Source organism: Dermochelys coriacea, chromosome 7, assembly GCF_009764565.3.
Source record: "Dermochelys coriacea isolate rDerCor1 chromosome 7, rDerCor1.pri.v4, whole genome shotgun sequence".
NCBI lineage: Eukaryota > Metazoa > Chordata > Testudines > Dermochelyidae > Dermochelys > Dermochelys coriacea.
The window spans coordinates 61,090,193-61,109,580 of record NC_050074.1 but is presented as its reverse complement, the minus strand read 5'-3'; the positions used below and the strand labels follow the sequence as shown (position 1 = coordinate 61,109,580).

General features: G+C 44.9%; 1 protein-coding gene across 3 annotated transcripts in view; it reads right to left on the bottom strand.

Moving 5' to 3' along the window:
- ADAM8 (ADAM metallopeptidase domain 8) overlaps nucleotides 1-19,388 on the bottom strand; it is a 109,843-nt gene that overhangs the window by 45,361 nt on the left and 45,094 nt on the right. For all 3 annotated transcript variants that reach the window (XR_006283012.1, XM_038409684.2, XM_038409685.2), the window contains exons 7-12: nucleotides 18,720-18,785; nucleotides 11,054-11,122; nucleotides 9,859-10,028; nucleotides 9,153-9,234; nucleotides 4,812-4,960; nucleotides 4,305-4,482 (exon numbers count right to left, since the gene is read on the bottom strand). Coding sequence is in view for 2 of the 3 variants with exons in the window: in XM_038409684.2 (XP_038265612.1) it covers nucleotides 4,305-4,482; nucleotides 4,812-4,960; nucleotides 9,153-9,234; nucleotides 9,859-10,028; nucleotides 11,054-11,122; nucleotides 18,720-18,785 (714 nt within the window). In the remaining variant the exon portion in view is untranslated. The remainder of the gene's footprint in view (nucleotides 1-4,304; nucleotides 4,483-4,811; nucleotides 4,961-9,152; nucleotides 9,235-9,858; nucleotides 10,029-11,053; nucleotides 11,123-18,719; nucleotides 18,786-19,388) is intronic.

The window sequence follows — 19,388 nt, the reverse complement described above, 5'->3', positions numbered from 1 at the left end:
TGTAAGCAAAGTCTAAATGAGTTCTCCCTGACAGCTAATGATGAGCTGGGGGCTGGGGGGAAAGACTTCAGGACCAGACTGTATTTACATTCACACCTAATCTACCTAGGTATCCAGCAAACAGACCGGTGTTGCCCAAGTGATAGATTTTGGCTGGAGTTGGGTTACAAATCACTTGAATGCGGGGGGGGGGGGCGGAAGTGTAATGAAATGCTGTTGTTCTTATTGTACAAGTAAAGGGCAGTAGAACTGTACTTAGTCTGTGCTGTTTGAGGGCATCGAGAGAGAGAGGGTGGGGACAGGTGTTTTGCTTGATGGTCTGCCTGAATCACAAGTACTATTAGACCTGCCCCTCTCCGCTGTTTAAAGACAGAGATGATTAGGCTTCATAGATAGTCTTTGTTTTGTTAAGTGACCACTACAGCTGAAATCATTGATAATCAGGTCTAAGTGCTTAGACCTGCTGTGGGACAGTGTTTCTGTGGAAGAGATGGCCCAGTCTGCATTAGCAGCGAGGTTCCCCCACTGAGAGCTCAGCTAAAAGTCACTGAGAGCTGGGTGGAACCTCAAAAGACCAACTCTCAGAGGTCACAGTGGCAGGTGGCAGCAGCAGGTGACGGCGCAGGGCCATTGGCAACAAAGCGGTAGAGTGAACGGTGGCACAACGAACAACCGTGGCCAGAGAGAACAATGAGCAGCTGGAGGAACAAGCAAGGTGCCTTATTGCCCCCCACCTGGGAGATGAACTCATGTGAAAGCAGCTCTGAACTCTGAGTCTCCACTGATCAAAGGACAACACCTGTGAGTATTAATGAGGCTGTTACATAATACAGTTCATGCGAACAAACATGGCCGTGGCATCATACTTTCTCTTTAAGCAAGAGATACCATACACTACAAACTGGAGGCCAATGTTAAGTGCATTGTCACTTGTTCATCCTGAATTTGAACACTGGTTCTGAACAAGACCAGCAAATGCTCACTATCTTTCTGCAAGAAACTCAACTGACTGGCTAGACACATGTGGTGCAACAGTGAAAGATTCAACAGTTGAAAAAGAAGAACTCTCTCTCCACATTCAAAAAATTTGCATACATGGCTGATGAATGCACCAATGGTCATCAAGTATTAAGTCATTGTGTACGTTATCTTGATGTCAGTGGTAGGCCAGTAGATGCATTTCTGGATGTTCAAGTTATAGAAGACACCTTGGCTGCATCTGTGACAACCCACATCTTAGAAGAGTTAAATGCCTGTCAATGGGACCCAAACAGATGGCTGCTTGTGCATTTGATGGAGATGCAAACTTCTCTGGAAGACATAGTGTAGCACAAGCATTGCTCAGAGAAAAGTGTAACCCTAATCTCTCCAAAACACATTGCAGAGGCTATCTACCCCAACTAGTGCTAGAACGAGCTGCAGACTCTTTAAAAGACATTAAAAAAAGCTATAAATTTAATGTCTTCATTATATTCTTTTTTCAGCAGGAGTCCAAAAAGACTGAGTATCTTGGAAAATATAGAAGATACACTGGGACTGAAGTTCAAATTAGTCCAACCTGGGAAAACCCTCTGGCTTTCTCATGAGCGATCCTTGGCTATTGTCTTAAAATTACTCCAGCCATTATTGCTGGCTTTGGAAAGTATCTACCAACATGGGATGGATCTAAGTAGTGAGACTGGTGGATTACTCTTACAACTATGTTCAGAGAAGACTATTGCCATTCTCTCCCTTGTAAGTCTACTGTTGAAACCACTTGGGTCATTAAACAATCCAGGCATCTGCTACAACAGTAGTAGATCTTTGTCCAGCAATAGAAGCTATATTTGGATCAATCAGAGAGCTATCCATTGAAAAAGTACTGGAAGAAGCAAAGACTTCAGTCCAGAAGTTGACAAATGAAGGCATTTATATTGAATCCTTAAGTGAAGAGGATAAGAAGTGTTTGTTAAGACAACTGAAAAAGTACACAGACTTGATTCTTAAAAATCTACAACAGCGACTTCTAGATTCTACTCAACCTCTATGTAGCTTTTACCGATCCTTGTCTTATAAAACACTGACAGTTGAGTGGAGTGAGGCACTACCAGCAATAGGGCTGCCATGTGCTCAGGACAGAATAGAGAATTTGAACACACAGTGGAATATCATATGACGAATGAATGAAGATTTGACTTCAACTTCTTTTTTATCGTCATCACTAGTGGCTCGATTCGATCTTTATGCTATGTTTCCTGGGCTGAAAGAAGTAGGAATTCATCTCTTGCTACTCCCAGTCACAACAGCTACAGTTGAGTGTTCTTTTTCATCACTGAATAGAATTTTGTGTTCTGAAAGAAGTCGCCTTCTGCCTGATCATGTAAATGATCTAATGAGCATATATCAATTGAAGGAATGGAAGTACCGGACACAAGAGAAGCCACCAAAGATGAATGCATTGCATCCAAGAAATTCATTAACAGAGTTGTACAAAATTATAACAAGAAACCAAGAAGGGTGTAGATGTAGTGCTTCATAGAAGGCTTGAGTAGCCAACTTTAATTTGTGTGATGATTTTAAAATCTAATAAAATGGTCATGAAACATTTTTCAGTTTTTACTATGGTGCCATACAGCCCACCTTCTCCCTCATGATCTCACCCATATCGGCTCTGATCCCACCCCTGTAAATTTGAACACCCCCCACTTAATTTCAATTCCTGGGGGAAAAACACTGCACATGCATCTTAATACCACCTGTGATGGGGTGTTCACCCCACACCCGAGTGGAAGGGGTAAATGGAGGCCAGATGGGCCAATTAACCTACTAGACTGGAGGCTAAGAAAGTCCTAATTAGAGGAACTGGCTCACCAGTGCAGGAACAGGCGAGGCCTATATAAAGCCAGGTAGCTGGATGCAGAATGGAGTGGCTGTTGCTGGGAAAAGCTGCAGGGAAGTAGGCTGCAGTGACTCCCTGAGTGGAGGGAGTTGGAGACTGGCAAACCCAGAGTGGGTGGGAACCAGCAATGTAGGAAGAAGACAGGGAAATGGCAGCAAGAGGTAGGACTGCAAAGGGACTGTGGCTGCTTGTTATAAGGTCCCTGGGCTGGAACTCAGTGTAGAGGGCAGGCCTGGGTTCCCCTTCCAGACACTGGGGAGTGGCAAAGGGCATTGAAGATGCCAGCCAGACAGCAGGTCTGGAAAGACTGTGAAATCCCTGGAAGGGGTGGACCTTAGTGACCTGACCAGAGGGCCAAGCCCATGAAGAGGAGACTAAAGATCCAGGAATGAGCAGGGCTGCGGAGTGAGAAAAGGGGGAAGACACCACCAGAGGGAGAACGCAAGATTGAAAAAGCTAATCCCCAGGACAGCCAGAGGGAGACGCTGCTAGCCACCATAATTCTGTCCACAGCAGGGATTGCACCACTTTGCTATAACAGTATTTATCAGTACAAAGATGGAATGCATCCCTGCCCTATATTATTTATGAAGAAGGCTTGAAAGATTCAACATCCTATCCCTTTAATGAAGGTGTAATACCACATCTCGCCCCAGAATTGTACAGGGCAAAACCCTCTCTCCAGGGAACACGAGGACCCAGGAAATGTCCCTCCCTCCCTCTCCAGTCATTTGAGGGTGAGGGATTTTCATGACAAAATAAAACCCAACAAAATGCTGGCCCTAACCCGGCACTGGCAGATCTTTCCTTGTCTGGCCTCTGCCTGTGTGTCCAAACCCCTCCCCTACTCTGTCTGTCTGCTCTGGTCAGTCTGTGAGCTGTTTGGGACAGGAACTGTCCCTCACTAGGTGTATGTACAGTGCCTGGCACACTGAGACTCTGATCTTGGTTGAGGTCTTCAGGCACTGCTGCAATATACATAGTAAGAATCATATGCTCCATGTCACCCAGAAAGTCCTCAAACACAACTAGGGAAGCCACATTTGCCATGTGTGAAGCTGAAACAAGCAGAAGGAACCATTGTTTACTATAAAAAAAAAACAAAAAGAAACAGCTTCTCTGGCCCTCTGTATCCAGCACAAAAGAAGCAAAACCAAGTGGCAAACCTAAGATGCAAAACATCTTTCACAAGTCACTTTTAAGCAGAAATATGGGCAACACCAAGAGAAGAACACAGGAAGGAAGCGTTCATCAGGCAAATACAGCAGCAGGGGCTCTGGAAATCTGCTTGCAGCAACAAAAACAGCTCATTGGCTCTGATCAGCTCATAGGCAGCGGCACGGCATTAGGGTTCCAGACCAACCCACAGTTCTGCTGCCACACTTCCCTTCCCTTATTTAAAATCTCCCAGTGGGAGTCAACATACCTTGGGCGTCCCACAATCACACTGCTCCCCTCGCTCTACAAACTGGTTTCCACAGACAGGCACCCCATACAGCTCATCAGCCTTGGGGATATTCAGTAAGCAGCTAGTCCGGGGATCACTTAGAAACTTCTGCAGGTCACTTACACTGCAGCTGCTGAAGTACTTTGGGTAAATCATGCTGGAAGGAAAGAAAAACAGGCATTATGGCAAACAGCACTTTCTGGTTAAAAGCTCCATTTACCAGTACTAACTGCACAACACCCTCTACCCCTTCACAGCTAAAACAGCTGAGTCGAACCTTCCAAAAAACATAAAGCTGAAGAAGAAAATGTCCATGAAGACTCAATCTGCTCTCACTAAAGTCCATGAGAGTGCTACCATTGATTTCAATGGAAGCGAGTACCTTAACTACTGGGGCACCAGCCTGATGTGCTCAATCAGAGGTCAATATGTACACTGAACAGTGATGCCCGATGCCCATGGCCATTCTCTTTTTGTTCTCCTTACCCAACACTAGCTGCCATAACGCATCCTCCATCGGTCTTTGGGGCCAAGCAGCTGCAGCCAACAACGTCTTCATCATGAGACATTCCCAGGTTGTGTCCCATCTCATGAGCCACGGTTGAGGCAGCTCCTATAGGATTCAAGCTGTGGTCCTATGCAACAACAAGAACGATACAGGCTAGTGGATACCAGATGCTTCAGTCCTATCTTTCTTTGGGTTTCTACCATGCCCATCACCATAGTTTCTTGCCTGGTTCAATGTCAAGATAAATTTAGGCTGCTAAGTAAGAGATTGAAGTCCAGGGCCTCCATAGTAGCATTCTCTGAAATGCTTGCAAGTGCAGGGCCAGTTAGACATGCAGAACTGCAGGGTCTCAATGCATCAATAAGATGATGGTGTAGGGAGGAGAAATGTAGGTTTATTAGGAACTGGGGAGCCTTTTGGGAAAGAAAGAGACGATACAGGAAGGATGGACTCCACCTAAACCAAAATGGAACCAGACTGCTGGAAGGTAAAATTAAAAAGGTCATAGAGGAGTTTGTAAACTAAAGCCTGGGGGAAAACTAACAAGTGCGGAAGAGCACATAGTTCAGACAGAGACATCTCTTAGGGGAGGATCTATTAACAGGGATTCTCTATATCCTAGTAAAGAGGAAAGGATAGATGTTTATAAAGTACAGATAGGAGCTGAAGAGAAACAGTCAAATGAAAAAAAGCCCCATTCATTTACATCACATGAAGGCAGACAACTAAAGATTGACAAATTTGATAAGTGCTTGTATACAAATGCTAGAAGTCTAAATACTAGAATGGGTGAGCTTGAGTGTCTGGTATTAAATGAGGACATTGATACAATAGGCATCACAAACTTGGTGGACTGATGATAATCAATGGGACATGATAACACAAGGGTATAAAATATACAGGAATTACAGAAAAGGGCATGCTGGTTGGGAAGAGGCATTCTATGTAAAAGAAAGCATAGAGTCAAATACAGTAAGTATCTTAAATGAATCAAACTGTACCATAGACACTATGGATAGAAATTCCATGTTTGAATAATAAGACAGTAGCAGTAGGAATATACTATCGACCACCTGACCAGGATGGTGATGGTGATTTTGAAATGCTCAGTGAGATTAGAGAGGCTACGAAATAGAAAACTCAATAATAATGGAGGATTAGAACTATCCGCATACTGACTGGTGTGCATGTCACCTAAGGATGGAAAACAGATACAATTTCTAGACACCATTAACGTAGGTTTCTTGGAGTAGCTAGTCCTTGAATCCACAAGTGGAGAGGCAATTCTTGATTTAGTCCTAAGTGGCGCACAGGGTCTGGTCCAAGAGGTGAATATAGTCGAACTGCTCAGTCATAGCGACCATAACGTAATTAAATTTAACATCCTTGTGGGAGAGTAATACCAAAGAAGCCCCCATCATAGAAGCATTCAACTTCCAAAAGGGGAACTACACAAAAATGAGCAAGCTAGTGAAATGGAAATTAAAAGGAACAGTCACGAGAGTGAAATGTCTGCAAACTGCATGGAAATTTTTTTAAAAACACTATAATAGAGGCACAAATTAAATGTGTATGGACAAAAAAAAAAAAAAAGGTAAGAGGACCAAAAAATGACAGTATGGCTAAACAGAGTAAAAGAGGCAGAGTTAAAAAGGCATCCTTTAAAAACCAGAAGTCAAATTCTATTAAGAAAAATTGAAAGGAACATAAACAAGTGAAGTATAAAAGCATAATTCGGCAGGCTAAAAAAGAATCTGAATAGCACCTAGCAAAAGACACAAAAACTAACAGCAAATTTTTTTTAAGTACACCAGAAGCAGGAAGCCTGCCAAAAAGATCAGTGGGGCCACTAGACAATCAAGGTGCTGAAGCAGCACTCGAGAGTGACAAGGCCATTGCAGAGAAGCTAAATGAATTCTTTGGATCAGTGCTCAATGCAGAGGATGTGAGGGAGATTTCCACACTTGAACCATTCTTCTTAGGTGATAAATCTGAGGAACTGTTCCAGATTGAGGAGTCAGAAGAGAAGGTTTTGGAACAAACTGATAATTAAACAGTAATCCAACAACCAGGTGGGATTCATCCAAGAGTTCTGAAGGAACTCAAATATGAAATTGTAGAACTACAAACTGTGGTATGAAGCCTATCGCTTAAATCAGCTTCTGTACCAGATGACAGGAGAATAGCTAATGTGATGCCAACTTTTTTTAAATGCTCCAGAAGCGATCCTGGTAATTACAGGCCAGTAAGCCTAACTTCAGTACCAGGCAAACTGGTTGAAACTATAGTACAGAACAGATTTATCAGACACATAGGTGAACACAATTTGTTGGGGAAGTGTCAACACGACTTTTATAAAAGGATAAAAGGTAATTAGTAGTATCCCCCAGGGATCTGTACTGGGACCAGTGCTGTTCAACTTAGTCATAAATGATCTGAAAAAAAGGGGTAATCAGTGAGGTGGCACAGTTTCCACGTGATACAAAATTACTCAAGATACTGAAGTCCAAAGCAGACGGAAGAGTTCCAAAGGGATCTTACAAAATTGGGTGACTGAGCAACAAAATGGCAGATAAAATTCAAATGTTGATAAATGCAAAGTAATGCACATTGGAAAACATAATCCCAATGATACATTAAAAAAGTATGGGGTCTAAATCAGCTGTTACCACTCTAGTGAGAGATCTTGGAGTCATTGTGGATAGTTCTTTGAAAACAGCCGCTCAATGTGCAGCGACAATCAAAAAAGCGAACAGAATGTTATGAACCATTAGGAAAGGGGGAGATAATAAAACAGTAAATATCAAAATGCCACTATAGAAATCCATGATACGACCATGCCTTGAATACTGCATGAAATTCTGGTTACCCCATCTCAAAAAAGATCTATTAGAAATGATACAAAGAAGGAACAAAAATGATTGGTGCTATGGAACAGCTTCCACATGAGGAGAGATTAAAAAGACTGGGACCATTCCGCTTAGAAAAAAGCTGATTTAGGGGGGATATTATAGAGGTCTATAAAATCATTAATGATGTGAAGAAAATGAATAAGGTAGTTTTTATTTACCCCTTCACATGGTACAAGAACCATGGTCATCTAATGATATTAATAGGCAGCAGGTTTCAAACAGAAGGAAGTACTTCTTCACACAACACACAATCAACCTGTGGAACTCGTTGCCATGGGATGATGTGAAGGCCAAAGTATAACTGGGTTCAAAAAAGAATTAGATAAGTTCATGGAGGACAGGTCCAACAATAGCTATTAGCCAAGATGGTCAGTGATGCAATCTCATGCTCTAAGTGTCCCTAAGTATCTGACTGCTAGAAGATGGGACTAGATGACAGGGGATGGTTAACTTGGTAATTGCCCTGTTCTGTTCACTCCCTCTAAAACATCTGGTAGCAGCCACTGTCAGAAGTGGCTGCTACCAGATGCTTTAGAGGGAGTGAACAGAACAGGGGATCATTGATCTGACCCAGGAGGGCCATTCTTATGTTTCCTCTGAAACTGCCACCCTAAATGGCTAGAAAACCAGAAGTCAACTACTACAATTCCAGTAAATAAAGAATACAACAGTGCAGACCCAAATGGAGACTTAATAACAATTTCAGTTCCTGAGGGCTCACTTCTTGGGCTGAGAGGCTTGGGTGTGGATAGAGAAAGGGTGAAGGGGAACATTCAAAGAGTCTGATTTTTTTAATATATAAATCAAGTCCCAGGCAGCTAAAAAGGAAAGGTCTTGTGTTACTGTAGCCATTTTGGGAGAGCAGCTGGGCTCTTTCCATGTGTTTGAAACATTTGTAAAAAGAGTTTGAACATTGTACATTCCACCCCAGAGAAAGCTCCAGGCTACTCAGGAGCCACTCATCCACCATACATCTCCGTCCATGTTGATGGTGGGTACCTGCAGCGTCAAGTCTGGTCAAGCCAATTGAAGCTGCTCACAGGCAGCTGAATGTGGCCGTAAGTGTTTAGGTCACAGATCACAATGGATTGTGCCATTTGGGCAGGATTTGGCCTTTCTGATCTCCCTGAGCCAGCACAGAGAGGCCTATAGCAGGATAGAACTGGAGATAGCCCCTCCCTGGTTGCATGAGCATGCGTCACTCGCAGACAGAAAGGCAAAGCACAGAGAGCCTTCAGTTTGATGGGGAGACAGGAAGAGCATGGGAAGCCATGGAGCCAATGGTACAGATCAGCCAGAAGCAGAGGGTGATTTCTTTGCCATCAGGCCCTGGCGTGCCTCCAGCTCTGGGATCTCACTTCTGTTCCTCTTCTATTGCTTAGAATGGAAGCAGTTATCAAGCCCCACCTGATTTACTCCTCCTGAGTCCCTGGTGCACATTGCATACTTCTTGGCCAGTCCCACCGTTGTGCCTTGGAAGTCTATGCCTCTGCAGGAAGGCAAAACACTCATAAAAGGACAAATATCATCCACAGTTAGTACTGTGGCCTCAAGCAGCATTGCCACGTGTCCCCCCAGCTACCCCACAGCTCCCAGCAAACCAGAACCCCCACCAGCAGCTCCCAGCAACATCTCCATTTACACCAAAAATTTGCAAGAGAGATCTAAATCCTCCTGCTCTGGGGAACGACCAAGACTTAACTGATGGAGGTCAGGAAGGCATGTCACTTGTGGGAAGGTTATCCCAGAACTGGCCACTTCATGGTCCTTGCCCCACCCTCTGAAGCAGCTTGTACCAGCCCTCTCAGAGTCAGGGATGCCTACACGGCTCTCTCTAACCAGTCCTACCATGCTAGCACTGCCACACAGAGTTCAGAGTAATAGAGTCTAAGGCCAGAAGAGGCCACCAGTTCACCCAGTCTGTATCACAGGCCACCAATCCCATCCAGCATTCGTACGCTAAACCCAACGACTGACATTAGACCACATCTGGGCATTCCTACTGCATCAGATACTGTAAGTATCTCAGCCCCAGCATTGGGCTCCCTGGCGCCCTGTGCCCACGGTCAGCAGCCTTGGCTCATGTTGTGGGCAGTGTAATGGCAGCGCTTACGTGATCAGTTGGGCATTGTCATGCTTCTTCTTCTGTAACAGTTCAGTCTCTCGCCAGTGAAGAAAATTGTCCAGTGTGGTGTCTGGGTTTGGACTCACAGTGATCCTGTCTTTGTAATTCCAGACTTCCAGGCCTATCAAGGCCACACGGATATTGAGAGTCTGATAAAGCTGCAGCAGAAAGAGCGAGAGACTGTATTAGAGCTGGACTGCAGGAGACAGAATCCCTCCACACAAAGATGGCACTTGGCCACACTCAGGACAGGGGCTTGATACCTGAGCCTTGTGCCCTTCTGGGAGAGGGAGAATTCATCGTTTTCACTCAGAATGCAATTCCAAACCCATAGCCTCTACTGCTGCTTCCCCCCAGGCCAGGCTCTGCCTGTGGATCCCTATCAAAGGGATCAGGAGGAAGCCATCACATTTCAGTCAGCTTTTAACACCCCGGTAGTTTTCACCATTCTTGTTTGGCCTGCAGCTCTGGGCCACAAGATTTGGCAATCCCAAAAGCAATGGAAAGGGCACTTGTGCTGCTCTGAGAAGAACTGAACTCTCCCAGACTAATTTAGGGCTAGACAATGGCATGACATGCAGTACTAGCAGGCACCCAGCAGCAGCCCCACTAGGGCCTGAGCCTTAGGCCAGCCTTTGTGAAATCAATGGGTCTACATATATTCCTAAAGATAATGACATCCTTATGAGTTCTCCCGGATCAAGGTCAGAGTGCTCAGGACTCTGCCAGATCAGGCCTGAGCCTGTAAGTGCCATTTCTCCCGTTCTGTAATTCCCCAGCATGCTGCTTACACACTGCAAACAATTGTCTTTCGAAAGTGCCTGCCGCAAACACCGTGATACAGAGAATGCGTTAATAAATTTTCCATCTGGTTGGTTGCCTAGCAGGACTGAGATGGGCCCTGTACTTTGCACAGGAAGACATTCCAGTCAGCCCCAGTTTCTATTCTTATATATGGTGAAAACAGGAGCAATGGTCTTTTGTCCCTTAAAGTGACCTTGTATTTTGACTCATGTGTGTAACAAGAGTTCATTGTTGCAAGCAAACAACGGGACAAGTTCTGCCAGCCTTACAACATGGGAGTCGGTGGGAACGGTCTTAGCAGTGCTGGGAGCTTTGCCTGAGCAAGAATTGCAGGACAGGACCCCATCCTCGCTGCAGCCTGGGGATACCTCATTGTTACCTTGTCAACGTGATTAACAATTTCCTTCATGCGATTCTGAATCATCCGCATGTCTTTGGATTTCTTGTACTAAGGGAAGAAACAAAGAGATTTCCAATTAAGCTGCTGTAATGGAATGCTCAACCATATGGTTGTTCAGCCTGTGGGTGTGCCACATGTAACACACCTTATTTAAGATCACAACAGCCATTCCTGGCAGAGTATTAAAGGATCCTATAGTGAACACTTCTGGTGTCTCTCTCTAGTAAGCTAAGTTCTCAAATACTGTGATGTGAACAAACCCACAATGGGGGTCAGCGCAGATGCAAGCAGCTATGGCCTAGGTGGTGTACTGCTGTAGCAACATGGACCTGAGTGGAAGCCAGATGCATTTTGCTTTCACACACTCACAGAAGCAGACAAACGAAACGCACAGATTGAAAAGAAGCATCTGGCAAGTGTATGGGGAGGTGAGAACTTTTACAGCTATGGGTGTGGACTGGATTCATTTACACTGATAACAGACCATAAACCACTTATAACCCTCATCAATGGAAAAGATCAAGCACTTGGATCAAGACCACTGAGACATAAAAATCTATTGCTAAGGTTAATGCAATGTAATTACTAAATATGTTCCTGAGCAAAATGTGGTAGTAGCAGACCCTCTGTCACATATCCCAGCATCACACTCAACTACCCATTAGCTCAAAGATGATGTAAAGGTGCACGTGGATGTGTAGACACATATAGACCAGTGCCGGAAAAGAGACTACACCAGCTACAACAAGCAACCTTGAGAGACATGCAACTTCAAGATCTAAATTACATTAGGGCTGGTTGGTCCAAGTATCTAAAGGACACTAAGGAAGTGACAAGAGACTATGCAGTGCGTGGGTAACTAAGAGTCATATGGACTCATGATTGTGACAGAATATACCCGTGTTCACACCCTTCACACTATTGTAATAACCTTTGTACAAAGTATGCCTTGTGAAGCATCATTTGAAAACTCATAATTTGCTGGTCATTATTGGTAAATGGTAAATTATGTAAAATATGGTAAAATATGTGTGGCAACATTGTATATGAAGTTATGAGATTCCACTATATGATGTTATTAACATATATTCCAAACAGGTCTGTCTGAAATAAAAGAATGGGTGCTCTGCTTAATTTGCATTTAAGCCAAAAACAGAGTCATCAAGCAGGAAGGAAAACAAAAGAAGCTCAAACAGGTGAGAACAAAGCAGCAGGGAACATTCTTCCACATAGACTTTTTGTCTCCTGGTACCCAGCTAGAAATGTTTTTCAAGAGGGGAGACTGAAACTATGAAAAGGAAGGACGAACACCTCTCTCTCTCTTTGCCCATCGATTCACTGCATCTGAAGAGACAAAAGAAGCAGCTCATGGACTAGGGGAGGAGTTCTGACCTAAGAAGTTTGGTCAATAAGACTGCTGAAAAACGTGTGGTGAGAAAACTTTACTTTGAATTTAACATTGTTAAGTTAGGCACCAGTTGAATTTTATCTTTATTTTTCTTGTAACCATTTCTGACTTTTATGCCTCATTACTTGTATGCACTTCAAATCTAACTCTTTGCAGTTGGTGAACTTGTTTTATTGTTTCATCTAATGCAGTGTGTTTAAATCAAAGTGCCTGAATAACTACTTGAAATAATAAGTTGGCATATTTATTTTTTTTAAAGAAATAACGGACCTAATGTAAGAAACAGTTACTTACAGTAACTGTGGTTCTTCAAGATGTGATGCAGATGGGTATTCTAGGTAAGTACGTGCATGCCCCATACTTACCTAGCTGCAGCTGGAGACTTTTGCCTAGCAGTACCTGTAGAGGGGTGGCGCTCATGTCTTCTGTCGCTCCTTCCCTGATTATATGAGGCAATGCCACCACAACCCCCCTCATTTCCTTCACACTGAACGTTCAAGGAAAGACTTCGATGCAGAGGGGATGGAGAGTGGGTCACGGAATACACATCTGCATCACATCTCAAAGAACCACAGTAACAGTAAATAACCGTTTCTTCTTCTTTGAGTAGATGCAGAGGTGTATTCCAAGTAGGTGAATCACAAGCAGTACCCCGTAGGAGGTGGGGCTTGGAATATATCAGAGTAAGGATCACAGGACTGTTCTGACACTAGTGCAGGGCTTCTCAAACCAGGGGTTGGGAGCCCTCAGGGGGTTACGAGGTTATTACATGGGGGGGGGGGTCATGAGCTGTCAACCTCCACCTCAAACCCCGCTTAGCCTCCAACATTTATAATGGTGTTAAATATATAAAAAAGTGTTTTTAATTTATAAGGAGGGGGTCGCACTCAGAGGCTTGCTGTGTGAAAGGGTCACTGGTACAAAAGTTTGAGAACCACTGCACTAGTGTCTGCTCAGGAAGATGTAGTGATAGCATAATGGTCTGTAAATGTATGTATGGACGATCATGTGGCTGCCCTGCAAATGTCTAATATGAAAATATCATTAAGGAACACTACCAACACTGCCTGTGCTCTTGTCGAATGAGCTCATATCTGCTGAGGAGGCATTGCTGATGCTATTTCATACACAGTCCTGATACAAAATATCCATCTGGAGATGGCCTGTGCAGAGACCACTTGACCTTTCATACGGTCCGCATATGACAAGAACAGGCGAGGCGAAGCCTGAAACAGTTCAGTTCTGTTCAGGTAAAAGGCTAGATGCCATCTAATGTCTAACATATGGAAGCACTGCTCCTCCGGAAGCAATGTGGATTAGGGAAGAACACAGGCAAATACACAACCTAGCTCAAATGAAACTAAGAGACCAATTTAGATAAGAACTTAGGGTGTGGTCGGAGTGTTATCTTGTCCCTGGAGAACTGCATGTAGGGCGACCCCGCCAACAGGGCATTCAATTCATCCACCCTCCTGGCAGAGGTAATGGCTATCAAGAACAGTTTTCTGAGACAGGAGGAGCAGAAGACAGGATCCAAAATGCTCAAATTGAGGCCTCTTCAGAGCTGCTAAAACCATGGTCAGGTCCCAAAGGGGGACTGTCTCTCGGACTGGAGAAATCTTGTCACCATAGCATTGGAAAAAAACGATTTCCCTTGGCTGGGGGGATAAAATGCTGATATTGCTGCCAAGTGCACTCTCAGGTAACTGAGTGCCAAGCCCAATTTCTAAAGGTGTGGCAGGTACTCTAAGATGTCCTGGATGGAAGGTCCCGCCAGATGGGTCCTGCGGACCGAGGACCACACAGAAAACCTCTTCCACTAGGATGGCCTACTTAGTGAAGTGGAAGACTTCCTGCTGATAAGTAGGACCTGCTGGACAGCCTTTAAGCAATGCTCTTCCTCCTTGTTCAGCCATGTCATAAGGTGCAGAGAGCTGATTGCCAGATGCAGGGTGAGGCCATGGCCCTCTGTGAGGAGGTCAGGGTGGAGAGGAAGCAGCATGGGAGGCTGGGCGGACAGAGCAAGGATGTCTGAGAACCAGCACTGTCTCGGCCATGCCGGAGTGATCAGGATGAGTCTGGCTCAATCCTCCTTGAGCTTGGTGATGACCTGAGGAACAACTGGAACAGGAGGGAAGGTGTGTAGTCACTGTCAGCTGCAGTGGAAGGCATCAGAGAGAGTGAGCCTAGGCTGAATCCCCCCCAACTGACAGCCGAATAGACACATCCTGTTTTCTCTCATTGCAAATAGATCGATCGTGAGGATGCTCCACGCTGAGAAAACATAGGGGGACACAGCCAACCGATTGAGAAAGTCATATCTGGACAGCAAAATTTGCTTATTCGCGATAGTCATCTAATGACAATGAGGTATATATATCTTTCTGCCCAAAAGGTCCAGCCGCTTAGACTCTCTGTCCTTTGATGTGGACTTGAACCAGCCCTGCTGGGATCTGTCATTCATTGCCATGACCATCAGGGTGTTTGTGACCATATCCCAGTACAGGCATGAAATAGCGCTTCTCCAAGCACTTAGCCACCAGTGATACTGAGGCAAGAGTACCCCAAATGTCTCTCACAGGTTCGAGAACTGCATCATTTATTGGGGAGTGCATCATTTAGGGGGTGGCACCTTCCCAGGAACAGAGGGCTGGATAATTGTCCACAAGTTTGTGGATATTCTCCTGGAGAAACTCCACTTGAATACCCAGGGATGAGGCCACCTAGTGTAAAAGGTGCTAGTATGCCTTAAAGTTCTCTGGGGTAGAAGGGGAGGATGAACACGGCAGCACCATCTTGTACAGGGATGAGGACAAGGACCTTGGCTGAGCCACAGCTGGGTCCTACTCCTGGGATAACATATCCAGATTGGGAAAGTCTGAAGGCTCCAGAGGAAGGGGAGACGTGGGAGCCTGAGCCTGATCTGCAGTCACCAACACAGAGCAGATGGGTGATCTCACCTTTGACTGGGCCGACGAACGAGACCTCCAGGAGAGAGGAAGAGAGTGTCCCACTGAGGCCAGGGGGCCCGATATGGGTAAGGCATTGGTGGCCAGTAGGCACCAGGCCAGGGGCCTCCATACCAGCCTCAGGGCACATGCCAACCCTGGTAGCCATATTGCTCCTCTGGTGGCCTTCAGACCTCCTCAGGCAAAAGGGAGTGATAATCCTGACTCTGAAGCAGAGGAGCCCTGGGATCTAGGGGACAGAGGCAAAGCAACCCTGAGGGAACCAAAAGGTGATCCGACTCATCCATCGACCAGAATGAGATTGGACTCTGTGCTCCCAATGAAGCTGGTATCACTAGTACCAAATATGTCAGTGCCACAAGCAAGGTTGGAGAGGAAAAAGTGGTATTGGAGCACCTGAGTGCCTAGATGTCGAGCATGGTGACAACCGCTACGGACGCATCTGTGGCATTGATTGCACCAGTGCTGAGGAGGGTATCAGTACTGAGGTACCCCATACTGACTTGGATGCCGTTCCCATCCCAACGACTGAGGCGGTGCATCTGAGTGTAGTGCCGAGGGGCCCAACGGTTCAGAGGCATGCTCCATCTATGGGGCTACTGAAGGCGCCAGTCTTGCAAAGTCTTGGACCAGCAGCAAGGATGGGACTGAAATGCAGAGTAGGTCCACTGAAGCCTGGTATGCCGATGTCACAAACATAGTGGGTACTGGTACTGCTCCTATCAGCACCAGACTCAACGGATGCTGGGCAGCCAGAACCAGAGTTGACAGTACAGGGTTTCTGCCCTCCCTACTTGGTGCTACACCATCCTGTGTGCTGGAGCCAGTCCCGTGCCAGCCTGAGCTGTTAGGGGAGGCAGAAGAGTAGCCCCATGACCTGGAGCACTCATGATTGGTCTTATGAGAGCTCTTCTTTTATGCCAATGATGGAGAACAGCTTCTGCGCCTCATTGGAGAGGCGCCTGCCCTGAAACAAGAAGCAGCAGCATTTTCCAAGCTTGAAGGTATCTGTGGCCAGAGGAGGGCCTCAGTGCTGGGTCAGGCTGCATGGCCTGTTCAAGCAGGTGCTGTTGAGGCAAAGGCCCCATGACACCCGAGTCTTCTTTTTAAATGATCTACAGATCTAACAACACTTTTTAAGGTGGGCTTTGCCAAGGCAGAGCAAGCACTGTGTGTGTGGGGCGGAGCACTCTTAGGGATCGCCACTCCACATGAAGGGCAGTGCTTGAACCCCTGTGAGGGCATCACCAGAGAGCACTACCACTACATTCTATAGCTTTCTTCTTTTTTTTTTTAGTTTACTAACAAAAACACTGACTATTTGTACAACAAACTAGGCTAAGAAAGGATAAATGCAAAGTTGTTAGACTACAACCACACAGAGCTCCCACTCCACCCAACAGGTGGTGAGAAGGAACTGAGAGGGGTCACGATGGCTCCACCTCATATAGCCAGGGGAGAGGCTACAGACACAAGGCTGGTGAGAGCCAGAGTGTGGCAGGCAGGCTGCAATTGTACACTAGGGGTGTAACCTGCATGCTGGAGAGCTATTTGTGGGCGGCCCAGGTGGGAGCTCCTTTAGCAGGGCATTGTAGAGCATCCAACATTGCAGGACAGGGATGACACAGCTGATCACTGGTCTGGATTGTGCCCTAGTATGTCACAATGATTAAAGGGAATTGCACTGTAATTCCAAACTAAATGAAAGGAGAAATCCTAAACTTCATCCATGAAGAACATCAAGGATTAACTAAATGCTGTGAATGGGCCGACCAGTGTGGTGGCTGTACATCAGCAAGGACATAAAGAATAAAATATCTGCATGTGAGCATTTCAGAACTAAGACAAAGTATCTTTAATAACAACACCTCTGCCAGACAGACTAGCTTGGAAGAGACTAGCTGCAGATTTATGCAAATTCAGAAGACAGCATTACCTGGTCGTCATGGCCTATTTTTCCAGGTATATAGAAATAACACACTTGGAAGACATAACATGTTGCAGTGTTATAGAGAAACTGAAGTCCACTTTCGCTCATTTTGGTATTCCAGAACAACTAGTGGTAGACAACAGACCACAATTCACCGCAGCAGAATTTAAGTAATTCCAAATGAAATAAGATTTTGATCCCATTACTAGCAGGTGCTTTACCCACAAGCGAATGGAGAGGCTGAAAAAGTTGTACGGACAGCCAAGAAAAATAATACAGCAGGAAGATTCATTTCTTATTCTTCTGAGTTATAGATCAACACTGATAACATATAGTCCAGCACAACTCCTGATGGGAAGATAACACAGAACTACTGGTCCAACTTTGGAAAAGAATGTATCCAGACATGGAGAGTAGCCAATTCAGATAAAAAGGCAAAAAAAGCTTACGAACATTTTTATAACAGATGTCACTCAGTTAGGGAACTGCCAGGTCTAGACCCTGGTCACCATGTTTGTGTCAGGCTGGATGCAGAAAAAGGGTGGACAGCTCCACCTGTTATAAAGGAAAAGCACTCATTGCCCAGATCATGTGTGATTGAGACCGACAGTGGAGAGTTCCTCAGAAAATATCAACATCTCCAATTTATTCCTCAGAAATAACAATCAACAGAACAAACTCTACAGATAGCAGATGTAGAACAAGACGACAATGACTCAAAGATTCCAAACTGACCAGAGACAGTCGTTGCAACTAATGGACAGCCAGATGACTATGTTACTTCACGTTCAGGTTGTGTAATTAGAAAAACAGAACAATTCAAAGACACTTAGCACACTGATCCGTACTGAACTTCAAAGACAGTGTGATAGTGTAATGGAAGGAATGTAGAAGTTAAAGCGGGAGATGGAATGGAATGGTAAACCATATTATATTGTTCAGCCACATGGTGGCATATATAAACATACCTTACATAAAAAGAAAAGGAGTACTTGTAGCACCTTAGAGACTAACAGCTCACGAAAGCTTATGCTCTAATAAATTTGTTAGTCTCTAAGGTGCCACAAGTACTCCTTTTCTTTTTGCGAATATAGACTAACACGGCTGCTACTCTGAAACATACCTTACATAAGCTCACAACAGCCATTTCCTAGCAGTGCATTAAAGGTTCTTGTACTGAACAGCTCTGGTGTCTCTCTCTGGGAGGGAAACTCTATAGCAAGTCCATATCTGCTACAGAAACCAGACCTGCTAATTGTAGTCTTGTAACCTACCATATACAAGTAGTACATGACAGCAGTGGAGAATGAAATGCTGGTCTCAGCTTGTTCCCCTTACCTCCGCATTGTCCACGACCAAGACCAACTCCACATATCGGGTCCCTTTCTGAAATGGAGCCGATTTCTGAAAGTCAAAAGCAAATGCCATGCAGGATTTGAATTCCATCTCTGACAGTTCTGAGCACAAGCAGCGCACAAGCCACGTTCTCACAGGGACACTTTCCTTCATATATGTTGTATTCTGGAACATGGCCTACCTGTTTCTGGGTGACTTATTTTAGCTGCTAAACTTGTTGGTGCTGGTTTGCTTTACAACTTCTGCCTCCCACTCCAAACTGCAGAAGAAGTGTCCCAAGTTACCAAGCAGCCACAAACCCAATGGTCAATATGGTTTAGCTCAAGGGGTACATATCATTCATGAGCAGTCCCAAGTTTCTTGTTTCTTTCACTAGTGGTTCAGTATACAGTAACTTAGTCTATTAGAATGAATTTTCTCAAAGTCCATGGGCTAACAGTTTTGGGGCTTGTACTGCAAACACTTCCTTATAAACTCTTTCTATACAATTCCCAGGGAATGCTAAAACAATAAGCTAAATTATGGGGAATGACACTTGAACGGAGTCTGAAACAATAGCTCAGAGAAGGCTCAGCTCAATGGATTGTAACTCTGAAACCCAGGGAAGGCAGTTGAAATGTAAATTTAAATGCAAAGATAATTAATCGTGTC